Source organism: Cricetulus griseus (genome assembly GCF_003668045.3).
Source record: "Cricetulus griseus strain 17A/GY chromosome 1 unlocalized genomic scaffold, alternate assembly CriGri-PICRH-1.0 chr1_1, whole genome shotgun sequence".
NCBI lineage: Eukaryota > Metazoa > Chordata > Mammalia > Rodentia > Cricetidae > Cricetulus > Cricetulus griseus.
Genome location: NW_023276807.1, coordinates 172,573,150 through 172,592,799, shown reverse-complemented (window position 1 = coordinate 172,592,799; position 19,650 = coordinate 172,573,150). Strand labels below are relative to the sequence as shown.

Genomic DNA, 19,650 nt, shown 5'->3' with positions numbered 1-19,650 from the left:
AGGGCTCAGCTCCTGTGAGTGCTCAAGTGAGATTTTTCAATGATGCAACTGCCTTTGAGTAATCCCCACTACCGTAATTACACACACACACACACACACACACACACACACACACACACACACACACACACACGCACGTTCTGTACATAATCTCAGTAAACTTAGTGGCTCACCAAGTTGGACTTCGGTGGTCTACCATTGGTTCCCACTTGAGGTGAAAAGACATGTTCATACCTCCCCAGGAAAAGTCACTCGACATGGGAGGATTTCCTTTTGTCTTCTTTTACTCATATATGTTAGCTATTTCTTATATTAAAATTTCTTCATGTAACCACGGTGTCACTTCTACCTTCTTATTGAATCCCCTCCAGAACCAGACTGATTTGCACTGCTGTGGCATGAGGGCTATCCAGTAATATTCAAGGGCAACTCTGAAGGAGTCTTGTATTTCCACTGGGCCCACCTGGAATTCTGTCTTACATGATCATATAACGTAAACAATGGCTGCTTGGAAGAGATGGTCCAGGTCAACCTTTCACACCAGCTGCTAGGAACTTGCAGAACTGACTAGCAAGTCACATCAGTTTGATCTCTCAAGCAAATAAATGATGGGCAGGCAACCAATAACTAAAGTCTGTATCTCCCACAATCAAATAATTCCACTAACTTCCTCATTGTTCATTAAATTAACCTGAGACAAATTCATGAAAGTACTTCTTTGACCAAGTGTCCCACCCTCAGAAAAACAAGTCAAACAGCACTTTCCACCTTTCATTTTGTACTTGATGACTGGATATTGCACCTCTCAGGGCAGACTCTGGAGAAAGAATCACCATATTTACAGACTGGTGTTTATTTACAAAAACTACAAAAGACAAGGACACCAAAATTTCAGACAAGAAACTTTGAATCATTAGGAAATAAAAAGCAAGGGCCTCCTCTAGCAGATTGACTGCAATTGGAGGATAGCTCCCCATTGCTCTCCTCTTGTGCCTGGGGCACATCAAACAGAGCAGACTCCCAGCACCTCCAGTGTGCTTGGCATGGTACACCTGCGTGCAGACTTTTGACTTTGGCGAAAGCCAGTGTTGAGCATTTCCAGGGAGACACAGAATGAAAGCAGGGGCATCTTCCAGGATATTACAAGGTGTTTTTTCTCACATCTGCATGCTTCCTTCTGTGTCTGGGTTCAAAGATTACAGTGTCCATACCAATGTTATGATGTGATACTGTTTTGTTCTTTTCCTTTTCTAGAAATGCCAAACCTTTCATTTTGAAATCAGAAAGGGTCACTGAACATTATCACGACTGCTGTCTGTGTTTAAAGCCTACCCAAAAATTTAAAAAGTGCCAAAAGTTGAGGAAGTCATGAAAATTAGAAAACATATAAAACAAAAAAGTTGAGTATATGCAAAACTTTAAGCTAATAAAAGCATTTAGGAAGGTCACCTGGAATGCCTACAACCCAAGGAACAAACCAAAATTGTCCTTGCAAAGCATCAGTTGTGTTATACAATTTGATTCCTGACACACCAGGCCAGTCCTCCCCTTACTCAAGTCTCATGCAGCAGGCAGGCTAGCAGGTGCTGAGGCACAAGGGGCTGGGCAATGGCCTTCTACATTAGATTCAGGCTCCTTCACTTATAAGATGCATGACATTAAGGAAGAATACTTGGCCTCCCCTCAGGTTGTAGGGGAGTGTCACCCTGATCTTATCAGAGGCCTGAGGATTAAAAGGCTGCAAGTGGAAGGGCCTTCCATTTAGTAAGCTCTGCATAGGTGGGTGACCAATATCAGCAAGGAAAGCAATGTGGTGAGCAGTAGATAGCCAGACTCAGTGCAGGAATACCTCTAATATCTGCTCTCAAGCAGTTTCTACTTAGCAGCCTCTATTTGAATTCAGGGACCATATGACCTATTCCACTGAGTCTTTAAAATGTACTTAGAACTTAATGTGTGCAATTAAATTCTGAGTTGCCTCAAAATCCTCTGCTATCTAACCTAGGCAGATAATAAAGCCTCTCCCTCTCTCTCTTCTCCCCCACCCCAGTGTGTGTGTGTGTGTGTGTGTGTGTGTGTGTGTGTGTGTGTGTGCATGCTTCGGATTTTCAAGCGATGGGGAGAGGCCCAGGGCCAGAGAGAGGTGACATTATTCAGGTAATCTTATCCTGCCATACAAAAAGAAGGCATAACAAAGACAGCTACTGAACAATCCTCCCTGCCCCCCCAGCTCAGAGCTCCACTGGAGAGAGTTGTACTCCGCAGGTTTCTGTCTTTGCACACTGAGAACAGCTTCCTTTAACCAGGCCTTCTTGGCCTGGTTATCATAAAAACCCTAAAGCATCAACTAAGGGACCAAAAATGTAAACGGGGGAGAAGGGGGAGGAAGAAAGGAACTACAAACAAACACAGAACAGAGAGAGTGGCCCAACTGTAATGATCAGAAGACAAATGTTGATTCTTAGGGCCATCTCTTCTATTTGTCCCATAAGTGCCAACCACCCTTCCAAGGTGTGGGCCAAGACAAGCCATAACAACAATTCAGCTTCAGCCAGCTCTGAGGGAATGGCTGCCAGGCACCAGACATGAAGGTCACATTGGGCTTTAGAGCAATCCAAAGAGATGGGCAATGTTTTTATTATCCCATACTGTATACAAGGAAACTAAGGCCAACAATCTACACTCCAATTAAAGCCAGGCATTCTGATTCTGGTCTGCTTGTCCTGCAGCCAGCCTGTATCAGTACTCTACCCTTATTTTGCAGGGACCTCTTTATAATTTCCCTTAGAGTTATGTGTCAACTATAGAAGACTATTGCCTCAATAATTCCAAATCTTTGCATCTTACTTTTTAGCTTACTCAATCCCATTATTTGCTGTCCCTGTAACTGTGGAAACTATAAAAATGGAATAAATAAATAGAAAAATAAACTAACACAGATCCTGTTGTCATGGTGCCAACTGCCTCAGACTATGTTTATTTTAGGCCTCATGGAGCCCAAGGGAGGGAAGTCCATGAAACCACTTAATTAATGCACAAACCTTTTACCCACTGTCATATGGAATGGCTTGACCTAACTTTAGTTAGTTCACTTCACTGCAAAATATTTACTAAGATTCTGCCAGTTCCTAGCCGGATGTTGGTGGCACACACCTTTAATCCAAACACTCGGGAGACAGAGGCAGACAGATCTCTGTGAGTTCAAGGCCAGCCTGGTCTACAGAGCTAGTTCCAGGATAGGCTCCAAAGCAATACAGAGAAACCCTGTCTCAAGAAAAAAGAAGTTTCTGCCAGTCCCAAGGTAGGCCCTAAGGAGTCAGTGGTGTGTGACAGCTCATAACCATGCAGCTAAAATAGGCCTGCTTCTCACCTATGGTAAGGTCATACCCCATAGGCCTTTGGAAGTTGAAAAGGAATTAAGCGAAAAATACATATCATACCTCACTTATGCACATCAAAACTTAGACCAGTGGGTCTCAACCTGTAGATCATGACCCCTTTGGCAACCCTCTAGCTCCAAAATAAATAAATAAAAATTATAGTACAATTCATGATAGTAACAAAATTACAGTTAAGAAGTAGCGATAAAAATAAACTTATGTTTGGGGGTCACCACAACATGAGGAACTGTATTAAAGGGTCATGGCATTAGAAAAGTTGAGAACCACAGGCTCAGACACATGGCATTGTGCAAAGAACAAGCCTCGACTGTGTGGCTCCCTGAAAGCTGGGAGCCAGCCTTAAGACCCAACCCAGTAATATCTCAAAGATAACTTAGAGCATATCACTAGTCCAGGAAAGGAGAGGTTCAAACTACAGTTCCCACCAGATGTATGCCACTTATGTCTTGTCGCTAAGTTAAAAGACCTTACACTGAAGTCCACCTGTATAATGTCAGGACAGGCTCTACAGAAACACAAGTGATCAGAGAAAACCTGCAGGCTGAAGTGGCCTCTGAGCAGAGATCAGAATGAAGAGAGAAAGCCAGCCCCAAAGGATACGCACTTTAGGATCTGAAGAAATACTGAGTGGGGAGGAGGATGATGAGATGGAAAATGTCTTACAATAAAAGAACAGTCTTCTTCAAAGCACACAACGTTGGGTATCATTTGTAATTATGAGGCCCACTTCTCCCTGAGGATTTACACTCAGGAACTGCTTGAGAGGAGAGAGGGGATCAAGAAGTCTCCCCACACCCTCAGAACTGATGAGCAGTTCACTGTTGCTATGGGAGAAAGAGCCATTGTAGCCACTGGTAGTTTGTCCATGCTCCTGAAAGTGACTCTCAGCTCATGGGATCACAAAACCAGGACGTGAAAGCAGGAAAGAGATGAACTGGGGAGAAAAAAAGGGCCCACAGATGGGAAGAGGACAAGAGAGGGAGTCAAAGGGAGAATATGATCAAAATACATTATATATATGTATTTCATATATATATGAAAGTGCCAGGATGAAATCCATTATTATGTATAATTAATATATGCCAATAAAAACACATGAAAGATTCCCCAATAAAACTGTTAAGTGATAAACACTTTCAGCAAATACCAGGACATAAAATCAATGTGTTTTTTTAAAAAAAAAAATGTAGCTTTTCTATTTATCAATAATGAACTTGCCAAGAAGCAAACCAGGGGGAAAAATCTGTTCCCAATAGCTTCAAAATAGTAATAAAATACATAGGAATAAACCTGGCCGAGGAGGTGAAAGACCTGTACAATGAACACTTTAAAACACAGTGGCAGGACTGAAGAGATGACTTAGCAGTGGGAGCACTTGTTGTTCTTGCAAGGACCTGGGTTTGGTTCTCAGAATCCTCGGGGTGGAGCACAACTCTCTATAACTGCCGTTCCAAAAGAGCCTGGTGCCCTTTTCTGGCTTCTGCAGGCACCAGGCACACATGGTGCATGTGCATACTTGCAGGCAAACACTTACACACACACAAAAAAAAAAAAAAAAAACATGGTGTGGAAAGAATAATGCTACATATGACTGAGATGTGGGCAAGTCCATCTTTATGGCTGTGCTCTTCACAGTAGCCAAGATATGGAATAAGTCTAGATATCTATCAACAGATGAAATAGTACAGTATGTGTATACGAAAGGGGAGATTTTATTCCACTGTAAAGAATGAAACTGGGACATTATCAGCAAGAAAAGCCAATAGAAGTAGAGAACATTACAAGTCAGCCTGACAAAGATGACTAGCATGTGGTTTCCTCATGTGCAAAATCTGGATTTGAATGAATGAGTGAATGAATGAATGGCAAAAAAGTAGAAGGGGGACTATGAAATAGGGAAAAGGGGTCTAATGAGAGGGGGGATAATGAGGTAAAAAGACAAGTATTTTCTCTCATATGCAGACCCTATATCCAACTCTATATACATAAATATTTTCACTTACATCATCTATATGACATGAGAACAGAAAGGACAAATTTTAAGGAATGAAGGAGACTAGCAGGGGATGGATGAGGAGCATGGAGCGTAGTCGAACCAAGACTGAGCAAGGAAAAAATAACATATACACACATACATATATATGTAGATACATATATACATACACAGATATGTGCTATAATGAAATCCAGTACTTTGTACACTAACTAAAATCCTGGCTTTTAGTTAGAATATTAGCATTCTGAATTTAGTTCAAATACTCTTGGCAATAAAAATGTAACGCCAGATATGACTAACTGAAATTTAACTCTGTGTCTGCCTCATTGTCATGTAATTTTGCTAGTGAAATCTGTTGAGACACGATGTATGAAGAGTTAATGTTTTGTGACCAAATTATCCCCGCATTGAGTACAGTGTGGGGCAGCCTTGTGTTTAAGAAGTTAAGCATGAGAATCAACTCCAGTGTTTAAGAAATGCTGGTATAGTCAGCAGTATCTGCCCACCTTCCCACGAGTCAGTTTCCGAAGTAAAGCACAAGTAGTTCTAGTGAGACAGCCAGAAGCCCACCCCCAGCAGACTTGCTCTGCATGCTCCTTGAAGGCAGCATTGCAAAGCAGCCTTGTTTCCAGACAAGCTCCCAGCATCCCTCGAGATCATTTTTAACTCTTCCTAGGATGCAGTATATAGCAATTGTAGCAATTGGCTACATGGGGGAAGATTGGATGCTTGTGGGCTGTTTGTTAAATGAGAGCTCAGAATACTTCTCTGAGAATATATTATTTAAACTTCATCAGTCCCTGTTACCGTCCAGCTACAGGACAGGTAAGAGGACACAGAAATCCTTCCCCAGGCAGGAGATACTGAGTCACTGCATGAAACTCAGGGAATGGGATGTTCCTTGTGTCCTGGGAGAGGGGGGCAGCTCATGCCCTCATTTGTCTTCAGATTTATGTGTACAGGATTATTTCAATCAGAAGTTAGAGAAAGCAGTCCCCAAAAGGAATAGAGATGGGCTATAAATAGGCTAAGCCTGTGGTTGTTGCTCTAAACGATTCTCTACATAATTCTTTTCCCATGAACTACCTAGGAACACAAAACTTGCTAAATAAGCTTCCTTTTTGAATTCTATTCTCTTTGAAAGCAAGAACAGTAACAAAACTCCAAAAAAATTAAGTGTACCACTTGAGAGCCAAAACAATTATCCTTACCACGAATAGAGGATCGTTCCCACCATAGACGTGAGCTTACTGCTTTCATGCTTTTGCTTTGCCAGGCCAAAGTCAGCTACAATTCACAAAACAGAGTAATGGGTTACTGTCTTTCCCCAGGATTAGCAGTCCCTAGAGCTTGAAACTCTACAAAGTGACTAGCTGTCCTCTCTATGATTTCACAAATGCCCCCCACTCTGTGTACCCCTAATCTCAATTCATACATACCCTGCACCACTGTGCTTTATATTCTGACACAACAGGACTCATCTTTTTAAAACAATCTAAAGTAAGTCTTGCTAACTAAAGCAGATGGACGTCTTTGTTGATATTGTGATTTTTTTTTTTACTTTAAAGTTCTCAAATAAATCAGAAGACTGTAGCATTTAAGTATATAGCTGCATCAAGACTGCACCTAAGGGGATGGGAGTGGGTGTGGTGGCTTAGCCTGTGATCCCAGCTCAAGAAATAAGGCATGTGCTAACCAGTGAGACCCTGTCTCAAAACAACAACCAAAAAGAAAAAAGAAGGGGGCTGGAGAGATGGCTCAGTGGTTAAGAGCACTGACTGTTCTTCCAGAGGTCCTGAGTTCAATTCCCGGCCACCACAAGGTGGCTCACAACCACCTTGAATGAGATCTGGTGCCCTCTGCTGGCATACAGGCAGAAGACTGTATACATAATAAATAAATAATAAAAATCTTTTAAAAAAATAAATAAAAAGAAGTTTTTAAAAAGAAGAAGAAAAAGATCAAAACAACTAAAATTGGACAGCTGAAATTCTAATAATCTTATTATGTATTCTATGATATACTCTTTAATTAATGGTAGGTATGCAAATTATATAGCAACCTTTTAAAATATAGCTGAATCTTGGTGAATAGATTCTTGAAGTCCTAGCTAAGGCAGTAAAATCAAGAGTTCAAGGCCAGTCTGGGCTATACAGTGAGATCCTGTCTCAAGGAAGGGATAGAGGGAGGGAGGGACGGAAGGAGGGAGGGAGGGAAGGAAGGAGGAGGGAGAGAGGGAAATGAAGGTGAGGGATGAGCGGGTGGTGGAGGGGAAGAAAGGAGAGGGTAGGTGAGGGGGTGGAAAGAGAGAAAACTGTAAAAACAGAGTAAACCTGAACAATCACATGTAGATCTGAGAACCTAAAATTAAATAGCAACTATTGGCACTAACTCACCATATCTGCAAAAAATAAGGGTTAAAATAGCAAAGCACGGTGATAACTAGTACAAAAGTATAATTAAACAATTAAATATTGAAATTTTATATATTATATAAAATATGTGCAGCACAGTGTTTAATAACTGGTTGTGGGCAACCAAGGCCTTAAGAGAACATGTGAAGGTCATATGAAGTCCTGAATAAATGTATATTGTTGACATGGCAAGAACCAATGCCCCAACCTATGGGAAATTGTCAAAGCCTCCCTCTGGCCTGAGTGCAAATGTTAGCAGTGTGTACAAGTGTGTTTGCTAACGATTGACCAGTGTGTGCAAAGACAAGCAACTAGAGCTTCTTCCTCCTGGATGCTTACAGTCCGAGACTGCTGCCAACAGAGACATCCTCCTAGGACTAAGTCCTACTCCTGAGCACTCCACAATGAACACTCTGAGGTCCTGAGGTCAGGGTAGTTGGTGCCACTCCATCAGAGTACACACAGACCATCTGACTCAAACTTTTCTTCATGTGTGTTTGTTTTTCTTTAGTGTCTTTCCATTCTTCATTCTCTTCTTTCCCCTGTCACATGTCTAGGACCAAGCCATGCTGGACTGGTGATATTTGGTTATTGTTGTTTCACTTAAAATAACACATTCTGAGCCAGGCGCTTATGTATGTCAGAGAGGACCCTCTCATCTGGTGTAAAACGCACTATGTGGCTTGAACTTATGATCCTCCTACATGTCTCAAGTGTTGGAATTATAGACATGAGCCACCTGCCCATTTATGCTGAGCTTTGAGTTCAGGGCTCTCAAATGGAAGTCTCTATCAGCTGAGCCACATAACAGCCCTAAATTAACATATTTTCATTTATTCATGCAGAATTACACATTCATAGGATGCTGTATAACAGTTAAATAGATGTATTGATATCTATGTATCATATACATTAAAATCACAATAATTTGTATTTTTCTTACTTTTGATTTAAACTAACTTGTAAATAATACATGAAACAAAAACTATAAATTTCAATGGGCTAATGTTATACTTTGATCTGTGTACATATTATATAATGTTTAAATCAAACTAAACATGTTTTATTTGTGGTAGAAATGTTTAGAATTTTTCTTCTAGCCTCTTGAGTTCACTGTATGTAAACAGCAGCCTGGCTTATTTTACTCATCCTTCTCTCCTCTCATCTCCTCAGTCTCTGGTCCTCACTACTCTTCCTAGTTTAGATGAGGTCATCAGTCTTATATACCATGTACAAATGACTCCTGAGGCACTTGTTCTTCTATGCCTGGCTTATTTCATTAAATGATTGGTTTCTATCCATGTTGTCATAGGATAGACAGGATTCTATTGTTTGTATATAACATTCAACTGTGTCTCCAGGCTGTATGTTCTTTATGCATCCATCACTTGATGGCATTTGGCTGTCTCCATTTCTTACCCACTTGAACTCTGCTGCAAGAAACTGAGAGTACAGGTATCTCTTGTGGACACTGATTTCATTTCCTCTGTATGTTTGCCTAGGAGTGAAATCGCTGGATCAGATCAAATAGTCGTTCTATTTTTAATTTTTCAAGGAACTTCTTTAGTGTTTGCCACAATCACTGTGCTAATTTACATCCTCCAGCAAGGCTGGCTTCTTCTACTTCCTGGTCAGTGCCTGTTTTCTTCCCCTCCCGAGCAGGTAGAGGGTAGTCATGTGTTTATTTTTTTGTTTAAGTTGCTATACAAAGTTACCTTTAATTTTTTTTTCATGGTCATTCTTACTGGGGCAAAATGATATCTTTGGGGTTGAGTTTGAATTTTCTTGCAGCTTAGTGATGTTGGGCCTTTTACAAACACCTGCTGTTAGTTACTTCATGTTCTTCTGAGATGCCAACTTTTCATGGGTTGTTTGAGGTTTTGAAGAAACCTTTCAGTTTGTTGGAACCTATGTGACAGATTTGACTTGTTTTCTGTGCTTTGAGGTCCTACGCAAAACATACAAATGTCCTCAACAATTTCACATGTTTTTTTTTTTTATTTGTTCCACACTTACAGCTTTTATTCCTTCTGGATTGGTTTTTGTAACTGCTGATAGAGGGGTTCTTCCTAGTCTTATTATTTTGTATGAATATATTCAACTTTCATAGGACCATTTCATTTTCATGTTAAAGACTGTCCTTTCCAAATTGAGTCTTTATGATATGATTCTTATCACTCTTGTCCAATCCAGATGCATACAGATGTACGAGTTTCTTTCTAGACTCAAACCCATCCATTGCCAATCTCATGCTACTTTGATAACTATAGCTTTGCAGTATATTTTGAAGTCATGTAGTATAATGTGTATTTTATAGGTGTGAGAAAACTGAGGCTTGGAGACAATAGCAGCTTGCTTATTATCTTAAAAGAGAGAAATCAACAGTCAGATATTAATCTAATGTCAACTAATTCTTAACAAAACACAATAGTGCCAACAAAGAAAAGAATCAAGCCCCAGTTGCTTCATTGACTATCCAATTCAATATTAAAGAAATGAAACATCTGCTACATACAAATGACCAATCATTAGGCCAATGTGGCTCTGATGCAACAGGACTGAGAGTAGCACCTCTCACAAGCATAGGTAAAAACTGATAACCCACTAACAGACCCATCCAGTAACACAGAGGCCAAAGCATAAGAGCTGAAAAAGAGTGTCTCCAGAACAGGAAACCAGCAACAGCTTCTTCAGCCCTTAGAAACCACTCTGTCTAGGTCTCCAGGTCATAGTAAAGGGGGTTAGAGCTAGGGAGGGGGCCAGTCAGATACAGTGCCTGCTGAACCAACATGAGCACCTAACACGTGAGGGACAGCATCAGATGTGTCCGCCAAGCTCCCTGGCCACCCAGTGCAGCCAGCTAGTCAGCACCAGTTAGTCTGAAGAGTGAAGAGTGACTGAGGAAGACAAGTTGTTCTCTGACCTACACAAACATTCACACATGTACACACACACACACACACACACACACACACACACACACACACACAGACACACAAACACACATGTACATACACACATGTACACACATATACATATATGCAAACACACATGTACACACACACACACAGGAAAATTACACAGTCACCACAGTAAATGCACTAAGAGCCCCTGGCAGTGTTCTCTCCTTTCAGCAGAGTAGAAAACACAATAGAATCTCCTTGATCTCATAAAAGGGATGTGTGAAAAACCTATGGCTGACACACTAGTTGACACTGAAAGATTGAATACTTTGTTTCTAATTTCCAAACAAGTCAAGAATGTTGATGCCACAGTCTGTGCCTACAGTCCCAGAACTGGGGAGGCTGAAGCAGGAAGCTTGTGAGTTCGAGAGGAGCCTGCCCACATAGTGAGTTTCAGGATCATAGTTTCAGGGGTACAAAGTAGTCCTGTCTCAGAAAATAAAAATTCAAATTTAAAAAGAGGGCTGGCCCCTCACATTCTGCAACACTCAACAATGAATGCAGGCACATTTATATGTGAACCAAACCTTTGATTTCTCTTGCAGTAGAATGATTATGTCGTGTTACAGGGGTACATTTGATTTTTTTAAAAAATGCTAAGCTGATGTTTCCTCTCAGAGGAACTGTTAGAGGGCCCCAGCTGCCATACCCAATCTAACCCCAGGATGTGGCTGTGCTCATATGAGGGTCCTCATGGTGTGTTCTGAGAGCCCAGCGCAGTTTTCACTTGCATGTACTTGGTGAGTGCTATTGTTGAACAGTTTTCATGTTTATTTGCTATCAGTGAATATTTTCTCAGTGATGTTTCTTTTCATTTTTTCCCTACTGTTCATTGGTTTATATATGTATGTACACACACACACACACACACACACACACACACACACACACACACACCTCTGATCCCAACTTATTTGTTAATTTTTACACAGGTTACACAGATGGCTAATTTTTTATATTAATTTGGCTGTACTTAAAGAACACCATCAAACTGCTATGTGATGTAGGAGTGGGCACCTAATGTTTCTCCTCTCCAGCTACTGTGGCAGAAAACTTTGTAGTCGAAGATACTAGAAGAAATACAAGAGGAGGAGCATGGTGAACCTGAGTACCTGGTGCACCTCACTTCCCCCAATAGCAGCCATGGCATTCTCTGTTGGCACCCAGCCAGCCTCCCACAGGTCTCACAGCACTCTAGCTGGCAGCTACTGTCACAAGCATCCCAGTCAGAATCGTCTGAGTACATTCCACTGATGCTGGTCAGAGAGGTGTGTGGTGGACCATCTCACCCCAAAGTTTTGAAAACCTTGCTGGAGCCAAGCTTCCATTCCACTATAGCAACAGTTTTGAAAATGTTCTCAGTGTCAATCGGGAGATGTTGATTTTCTTTCTTTTTTTTTTGGGGGGGGGGGGCACAGACTTGTGACCAAAGCTGAGCAGATGGGATGAGAAGCTGGACTGCAGTGACTCACACTTCTGTTTATCGTGTGTTTGTTCTTGGCCATTGATTCTGTCACAATCTACTGAAGATGTCATAGCAAGAAGACAAGCTGATCCAATGATGGGCCACGTGGGCCCTTCCCTTGTAAGGCACTCAGTCCAAACCAGAGCCAGGGGTGTCAGCACTGTGATGCAAGCTATCCTGAAAGTCCACCCTCTGGGACTGCTTGAGGTTTCCCACAATGCAACCAGCAGACCACTTCCTTCAGATCTGTGATAGACCCTGAATCAGAGTCACCCAGTCAGGCTTCCCCTGGATCCCTCCCCATCAGGAACATATATATAAATGTTCCTGATATATATATATATATATATATATATATATATATATAATTGTCCTAAGCCTCTAAATTCTGTAGGATTACATTACCCATCAGTAGACTCCTTGGGCCATGTCACAAGCACCAGGAACATAGAACTCAGCCCCTATACTTCTGGCCTCTGTCCCTCCCCTGAAACCATAGTTCTCCACACCAAAAACACTGGAGACAAGGTTGAAATTCTACAAAACCTCCTGGTAAATATGAAGAATAAATACCAAAGTCAACCAGGCTAAAAGAGCAGACAGGATCTGAATTTTCAGAAATGCTACCAAAAATTTGACCGTCTCCCTAAAGGCCTCTATCCATTCATCTGATTGAGTATCTGTCACCATAGGAAGTTATTTTACTTATCCTTGTCAATATATAAATATATGTTTATGTCTGATATTCTCTGTGAGAGTAAAGGCTTGCCACTGTTGGATGAGGTAAACACACACTTGTGTGCACAGGTCATATATAGTGCACACCTGTGTGCCTAGGTCACATGTGCACACACCATTCTGTAGTGTTGTCTGTTATCCATAATCTGGATATCTTCCTGATCTAGCATATACTGGAAAAATTAGTAAGATTAGGTCATCATCTGTAAAATAAAAAGTATACTACAGTAAAATCTTTAGGGGCTCACTACAATTTGAGCACATGTAAACCTTGGCTAACTCAAAAACTAAAATGACCTATGAAAATCACCTTATGAAAATTGGTTTCAATAGGAAAAAAAGGAATGTTATAATGATTTTTATTCACTCCAACCAATTTAGATAATGCATGAGCTTAGACAGACATTCACAAGAATACAGATAGTTGAGAAAATGCTTGAATAGCAAAAGTGCTGTTTGGTCATTGGGAAGATTTTGGTAGCATCAGGAGATGCTTTTGCTGCTCTTTGCTCATTTGTGGTAACATATGGGGAAGAAATGCTTTTATTTCTGAAATCAAGAAGACATCTGTGTGCCTGAGTAGGGATTTAACACTAACAACTAAAAACATTTTAATACAGCATGGGAACACTTTGATAGGACAAGTGGCAGGGGCACTGCTCACATGCAGCCTGCAGCTCCTGTACTCAAGCAAGGAATCCAGCTCTGATCCGAGTCCTAGGCCCTTGCTGTGCCTTGAACTACTTTCTACATTGTGACACTGCACCCTTGCTCGGCTACTCTAGATGGTTGTCTACACTGGCCCAGCTACTCTGGTTGGTTGTCTACTGGCTAGGCTACCCTGGATGGTCATCTACACTGGCTCACTCCCTCATAGCAGGCTTTGAAGGACTTGCTCTAGCTATATGACAGCAGATGCAAAGTGCTCTGACACATGGAAGATAGAGGGAGCCTTTGACTGGAGACCCATCTGGTCACAAATGTTTGACCATCAGCTGTGTCAATTTCTCCCCAACCACAGTCCAGCCACCAAGCCCTAACCTTCCTGTGGGCTTTCTCCTCTAGTCCTACCAAGTATCTACCATTTCCCAATCTACACTCAGCTTATCACTCATAGTTGTCTGGGAAATCCTAAGTGCCTGGGATAGCAGATGGTATCTCCTCTTCCCTACTCTTTCTCGGTCCTTCCCTCTCCAGCTTCAATATTCATGTATGCATATCTTTTTCATTCATGTGGCCACAGTTTGAAGGTACTGGAAACTCTCCTCTCCAAAGTGTACCCCATTAGAAAGCCTCTCCTCAGTCCCAGGGAGCACTCAGCAACAAAAGCCCCAACAAGACCTCACTGCCAAGGCTCCACAGAAGCACCAGAAAGTCTCCATCTTTCTCATCCAGCCTTCAAGACTATTGTGAAATGTTTATTCCCTGAGATGTCAAGATCTGTGCTCCGGGTACTGAACCTGACTCAACAAGGATGACCAGGCCAGTGCCACCTCTGATACAGACCTTAGGAACTAGAATTGGAGATGCACATGTAATGAACGATTACTCACAAGGTACAAATGTGCATCTGTTGTTTGAGAAGACCTTCCAGGGACAGAGCAGGTAGGACGGAGAGTAGATTAGAAAAAGCCTCTGTAGAAGTTGGGGAAACAGTCCAGCTGATAAAGGACTTGATAAGTCTTCAGGGCCTGCGCGCAGTCTCCACATAAGAAAGCGGGGTGCAGTGACACACACTTGCAATTCCATGTTGCAAAGACAAACACAGATACAGCCCTGGGGCTTTCTAGTCAGTCAACATGACCTATGTGGCAAGCTCCAGGCAATGAGAGGCCCTGTCTCAAAAAGTAAAGTGAACAACCCCTGGAAAATGACATTTGCGGTTGTTCTATGGCCTCCATGTACACACACAATCTGTGGCATATCCCCACCCCCCAAACACACACCCACACATGCACACATCCGCGCACGCGCGCACACACACACACACACACACACAGAGAGAGAGAGAGAGAGAGAGAGAGAGAGAGAGAGAGAAAGAGAGAGAGAGAGAGAGAGAGAGAGAGAGAGAGAGAGACCCTTAAAACATGGTGAGTAAGTAAATACCAGGTGGGGAAATTAACAGGGATGAAAAGGGAAAGGGGCATGATACTTCCAGACAAAGGAGTCTGTATATGCAAAGGTCCTGTGATGAAATGAGCAGGACACACTGAGGAAATGAGAGGCCTGCAAGGCCAGAGTGTAGGGAGTGGGACAGTGCTAGGTGCTGCAAGGTCATAAGGCCCCACTCAGATATCTGATGGATCCAGTGAGTACAGGTTAAACTGTGCACACTTCAGTCATTCTGCCTGTCCCAGCGCATGACTACAAGCTCCATGGTGCCCTCAAGATGCCTTTTCTTTATCTGAAGTAGCCCTTTCAGGGATGATTGCCCTGGAGAGGAGAAGAGTTCTGTGGGGGGTTTGTGTCCACGTATCTATGTGCCTACATGTCAGAGCCCTGGCTGACATCAGAGACATGCTCTTTTTGGTCCCATAACAAATGCTCCAGAGAGGCAAGTGTTCCCTAAAGAGCATGAAAACAGGTTGCAACCTTGAGAGCTTCAGAAATGCACTAGTCAGAAGCATATGATGCCCAGAAAAGAAGCTTCTTCACACAGCCATAGCACTGTGGCAGGGGGAACCCACCTCTCGGCTCGTCTCCAGTCAGTCTCATTAGCACTGCCAGTCCGGATACCAACAGCCTGGCAATCACCCATGCAAGACCCAGAGAGGACATGGATTTCTAATAGGCTCAGGGTCTTCCTTCAGCAGAGTCCTGCCACATTGCACTTCCTTTTCCGAAGCTCACATATTCCTAGTCTCCACCTCCAGACTCTTTCCTGGCCTTGCCACAAATGAAGTTCAGCTGATACTGACAACTTCCTATTTAAATTCCTATTTAAACAAATGGCATGCTGAGTCTAAAGCAGAATGTCCTAAACTGGGGAGGAGGCTCATGGGCTTGGAGCCTGTCACACTGTGCCCCTCTGTGCCCCTTCTCAGGACAGCCCCTGGTGAGCAGCAAGGCTCTCCTCCTCTCATTTGTTAGCATCACAACTCCAGGTTGCTCACTGTGATCCCTGGTTCTAGGGCTTCTGCTGTGGGCTTCTCCAGCTTGAGGTCCTGTCCGTCAGAGACCTTGAAGCCTCCATAACCACCAAACTAATTCCACTGCAGCCTCCTTTCCTACCTCTTAGCACCCTCGCTATCCTACAAACAGATCTGGCTAGATTTCCTTTGATAGGCCTTCTATTATTCCACTATAAAGTCATACTTGGCAGAAAATGTTCTCAGTGTCATAGTAACATGAGAGCAATAGATTGTGGCCACCAATGGAGCTGAGGCTATATTGGGCTATGCACGTGACATGGAAAGTTTTACATCAGCTTGAATTCAAATAGACCCCAGAGTAGGTCCAAAGCTAGGTAGATTCAGTGATCTACAGAGGCCACAGGAAGAGTCACTAGGAAAGATTTTTCAGGTATGAACAGCATGCCCCTGTGGGTTTTCTGATCCCTATCAGTGTTCAGTTTCCTAAAGTGACACAGATCCTAGCAAACGTCAATGGACGTCAATGACAACTAAAATCTCCAAACCCTTGAAAGAATGCCAAGGGTTGCAGAAGTACTGACAGTTCTCTTGGGCTCTGTGACATTCAGGAGAGAAAACTTTTCCTTCAGGTTACTGCCCATGATGACAGTGAGAACTGCTAATACACCCAAACTAATTCACAACTTCCCTTGCATCAAACACACTTCTCGGGTAGCATTCAATCCCAGGCAACTCCTCCACCCTCATCTCTTGTGGGTATTTCTACTTGCATACATTTTGCTCATCTGCACCATCACTCCCTGTTTCTTCCTCTTTTGTAACACTGACTTATGTATTTGGTCGGGGGCTGGGGGGGGGGAGGCACGTGTGCATGCATGGCACTTGTATGCAGAAGTCAGAGAACAATTTACAAGAGTGGGTTCCCTCCTTCCATCATCCGGTTCCTGTTGATCAAACACTGGTAGTAGGGCTTGGGGACAAGTGCCTCTACCCACTGAGCCACCTCAAACACCTCATTCATTTCTGCATTCATTTTTCTACCTTCCTACTCAATACATATTTCTCAAGTTCTGACTGAGAATCATAGTCAAAGGGATGTGATTTCCTCTTCAAGGAACCATCAGCAGCAACCTAATGTTTAAACACTGAATTCTAGATGCTGTGAGAGGGGACTGTGTACACTCAGGCAGCCATTCTGGCAGTCATGGGTGGCAAAGACAAAGCTGAAGAAGCAGGACTGGACTTTGGGAGCAAAACAGAGGGGGCACTGCAGCAGTGGATGGTATGCTGGAAGTCCCAGCGACAGTGGCACAGCCTAGGCTGCTTAGGATCTGTGGCTTGATCAAGAGACAAGTGGGTCATCATGAAGAAAGAGTTTGGGGGACCCACTGGAAACTGAGCTGTCTTAAATTCTCAGGGAGCTGCATGGCTGACTTAGACAAGAATACCATAATCAGAGTCGTGTGTCTCCCCCCCCCCCCCGCCGCGAGCACGCCCTTGTTCTCTGTCAGTGCCACACGTTCTCTGTTCTCTGTACACTGGAACTCCAACATTTCTCATGCTTCATTAACTGAGACCAGAACTTTTACCTCTGGGTCCTCAAACTGCTGTATCTCCTGCTACAGCATGTGGCGCTTACATGCCTGTCCTGGACAGGGACCAGAGCCTTCAGTAACACAAAGGAAGGACAGGAACTCCAAGCGCCACGGGCTAGCCTCTTCTGCCCCTGCCATCTCCTTATACCATCATCTCCTTTATAGGCAGATGTGGTCACAAGATTTGTTTTAGACTGGGGGTGCTGCTGCAAGCCCTTAATCCCAGGATTCAGGAGGCAGGGGTAATTGAATCTTTATGAGTTCAGGGCCAGTCTGATCTACAAAGTGAGTATCAGGATAGGCAGGGCTATCCTGTCTCAAAAAAAAAAAAAAAATGATTTTGACCAATACTACTAAGAAGTCTGGCAGAGATCTTTGATTCTCAGTAATGATAAGAAGCAGACAGTATCTGAAGAAGGGCATTTTTACTGTTGTGTTGACCCTAACAGCTTCCTTATTTCCTGCTTATGGGTTTAGAAGTGATGCCTGGAGTTCCAGCAACCATCTTTGTAGCTATGAGAGCACAAGCAAATGAACTAGTAGTCAGTCTGTTACCGACACAAAAGAGAAAGAAGAGAAAGGCTTAGATGGTGGCCAGCCTCTGTGAGCTGCCAACCCAACCAGGCCCACTCCTCTCCACATCTTATTCAGAGACAGCTGGACGCTCTCACAGTGTGATCCATTGTTAGCCTGATTATCTGCTTCCAGCACTTCCTGAGTTGCACAGCCCCAACATTGTAATCATCCTCCTGCCTCCCAACTCTAATCATTTAATTTGCAGTGTGAACACGGAAGCTCCCAGGCTCTTGCCACACCGAACCTCTTTGTAGCACCCAAAAGCACCTTGTTCTTGCAATCTCTAATCTTTTGTACCTGCAGTGTCCATGCCTTCACTTTCATCCTTTCTTCTGGCTTTTTTTGCACTACAGTCCCTCCAGCAGAGTGAGTAACACAGCCCTATGGTAACAGTCACTATGGACCACATATTCTTTCTCTGGAGGAATACATACAAACACTGTTGATTCTGAATTACTTTGGTCAGTGGTATCTGAGCAGTCCAGATGGCTCAGAGGGTAGAGTAGCTTGTCACTAAACCTGATGGCCCAATTTAACCCCAGAGCCCACATGGTGGAAGGGGAGAAACAACTTTGCAAGCTGTCCACTAACCACACGCATGACTCTGTCCCCATAAATAAAAAAATCAAAGTAAACTGAACACAAAAACATATAGACTTCTGTGCAGAAGTTTGGAGAGCTGAGGTATGGCTGCCATGCCCTCTCTCGCTCTTTGTAGGCAAAAGCAGGTATGAGCCCTGCATTCAGCACAGCCCTTACTGACCTGGGAGGGGCAAGCTGCATCTGATTAGAAACCTTATGGCTTTAATATAGGCCTGGAAAGACATTCTCCTGTAGGTCTAGTCACCAAACATTTTAGCCTCATGGAACACGCATCTTGGCAACATGCTCCCTCTTTAAAACACAAACAAACAAACAGAAACAACCCTTTGAAAATATGCTAACCAGTAATATTTCACGGGACACACAAAAATCTTGGATTTGTCCCACAGTCTGCTGTCTGCCACTGGTCTAAGCTGCTGGGACTTGCAGGTTCCTTGTTATCACAGCATAACCTTCCTCATCCTGACAGTGTTCCTTCGCACATTCTCCTCTCACCCACCCCCACTCCTACCCCTACCTCCTACCCTCACCCCCACCCCCGCCCCCCACTGCCATCCCATTCTGACTGATGCAGGCATTCTCACTCTCTCCACCATGAACTATCACCACAAGTTCATGAAGGAAGGGCCCCCGTAGGTCCTGCTTGCCTTGCTAGCTGCAGCATGAACTGGAAACCTAGATCTCTCCATATAATTGTGAAGTTAGAGAGCAGAAGCGTGTGGCCTTTTGCTTGACAGCCGTCCTGCTCTTCAGTAGCATGTGGTGAGCAGCAAGCTTTTGATAAATGTCTTACAGAATCTGGTATGG

At 43.2% G+C, this 19,650-nt stretch overlaps 1 protein-coding gene across 1 annotated transcript in view; it reads right to left on the bottom strand.

Annotated features, from left to right (window-relative positions):
- Positions 1–19,650, bottom strand: part of Nek10 (NIMA related kinase 10) — a 159,929-nt gene that overhangs the window by 88,468 nt on the left and 51,811 nt on the right. The window contains exon 22 of the mRNA XM_035453369.1: positions 6,609–6,684. Coding sequence (XP_035309260.1) covers positions 6,609–6,684 — 76 coding nt within the window. The remainder of the gene's footprint in view (positions 1–6,608; positions 6,685–19,650) is intronic.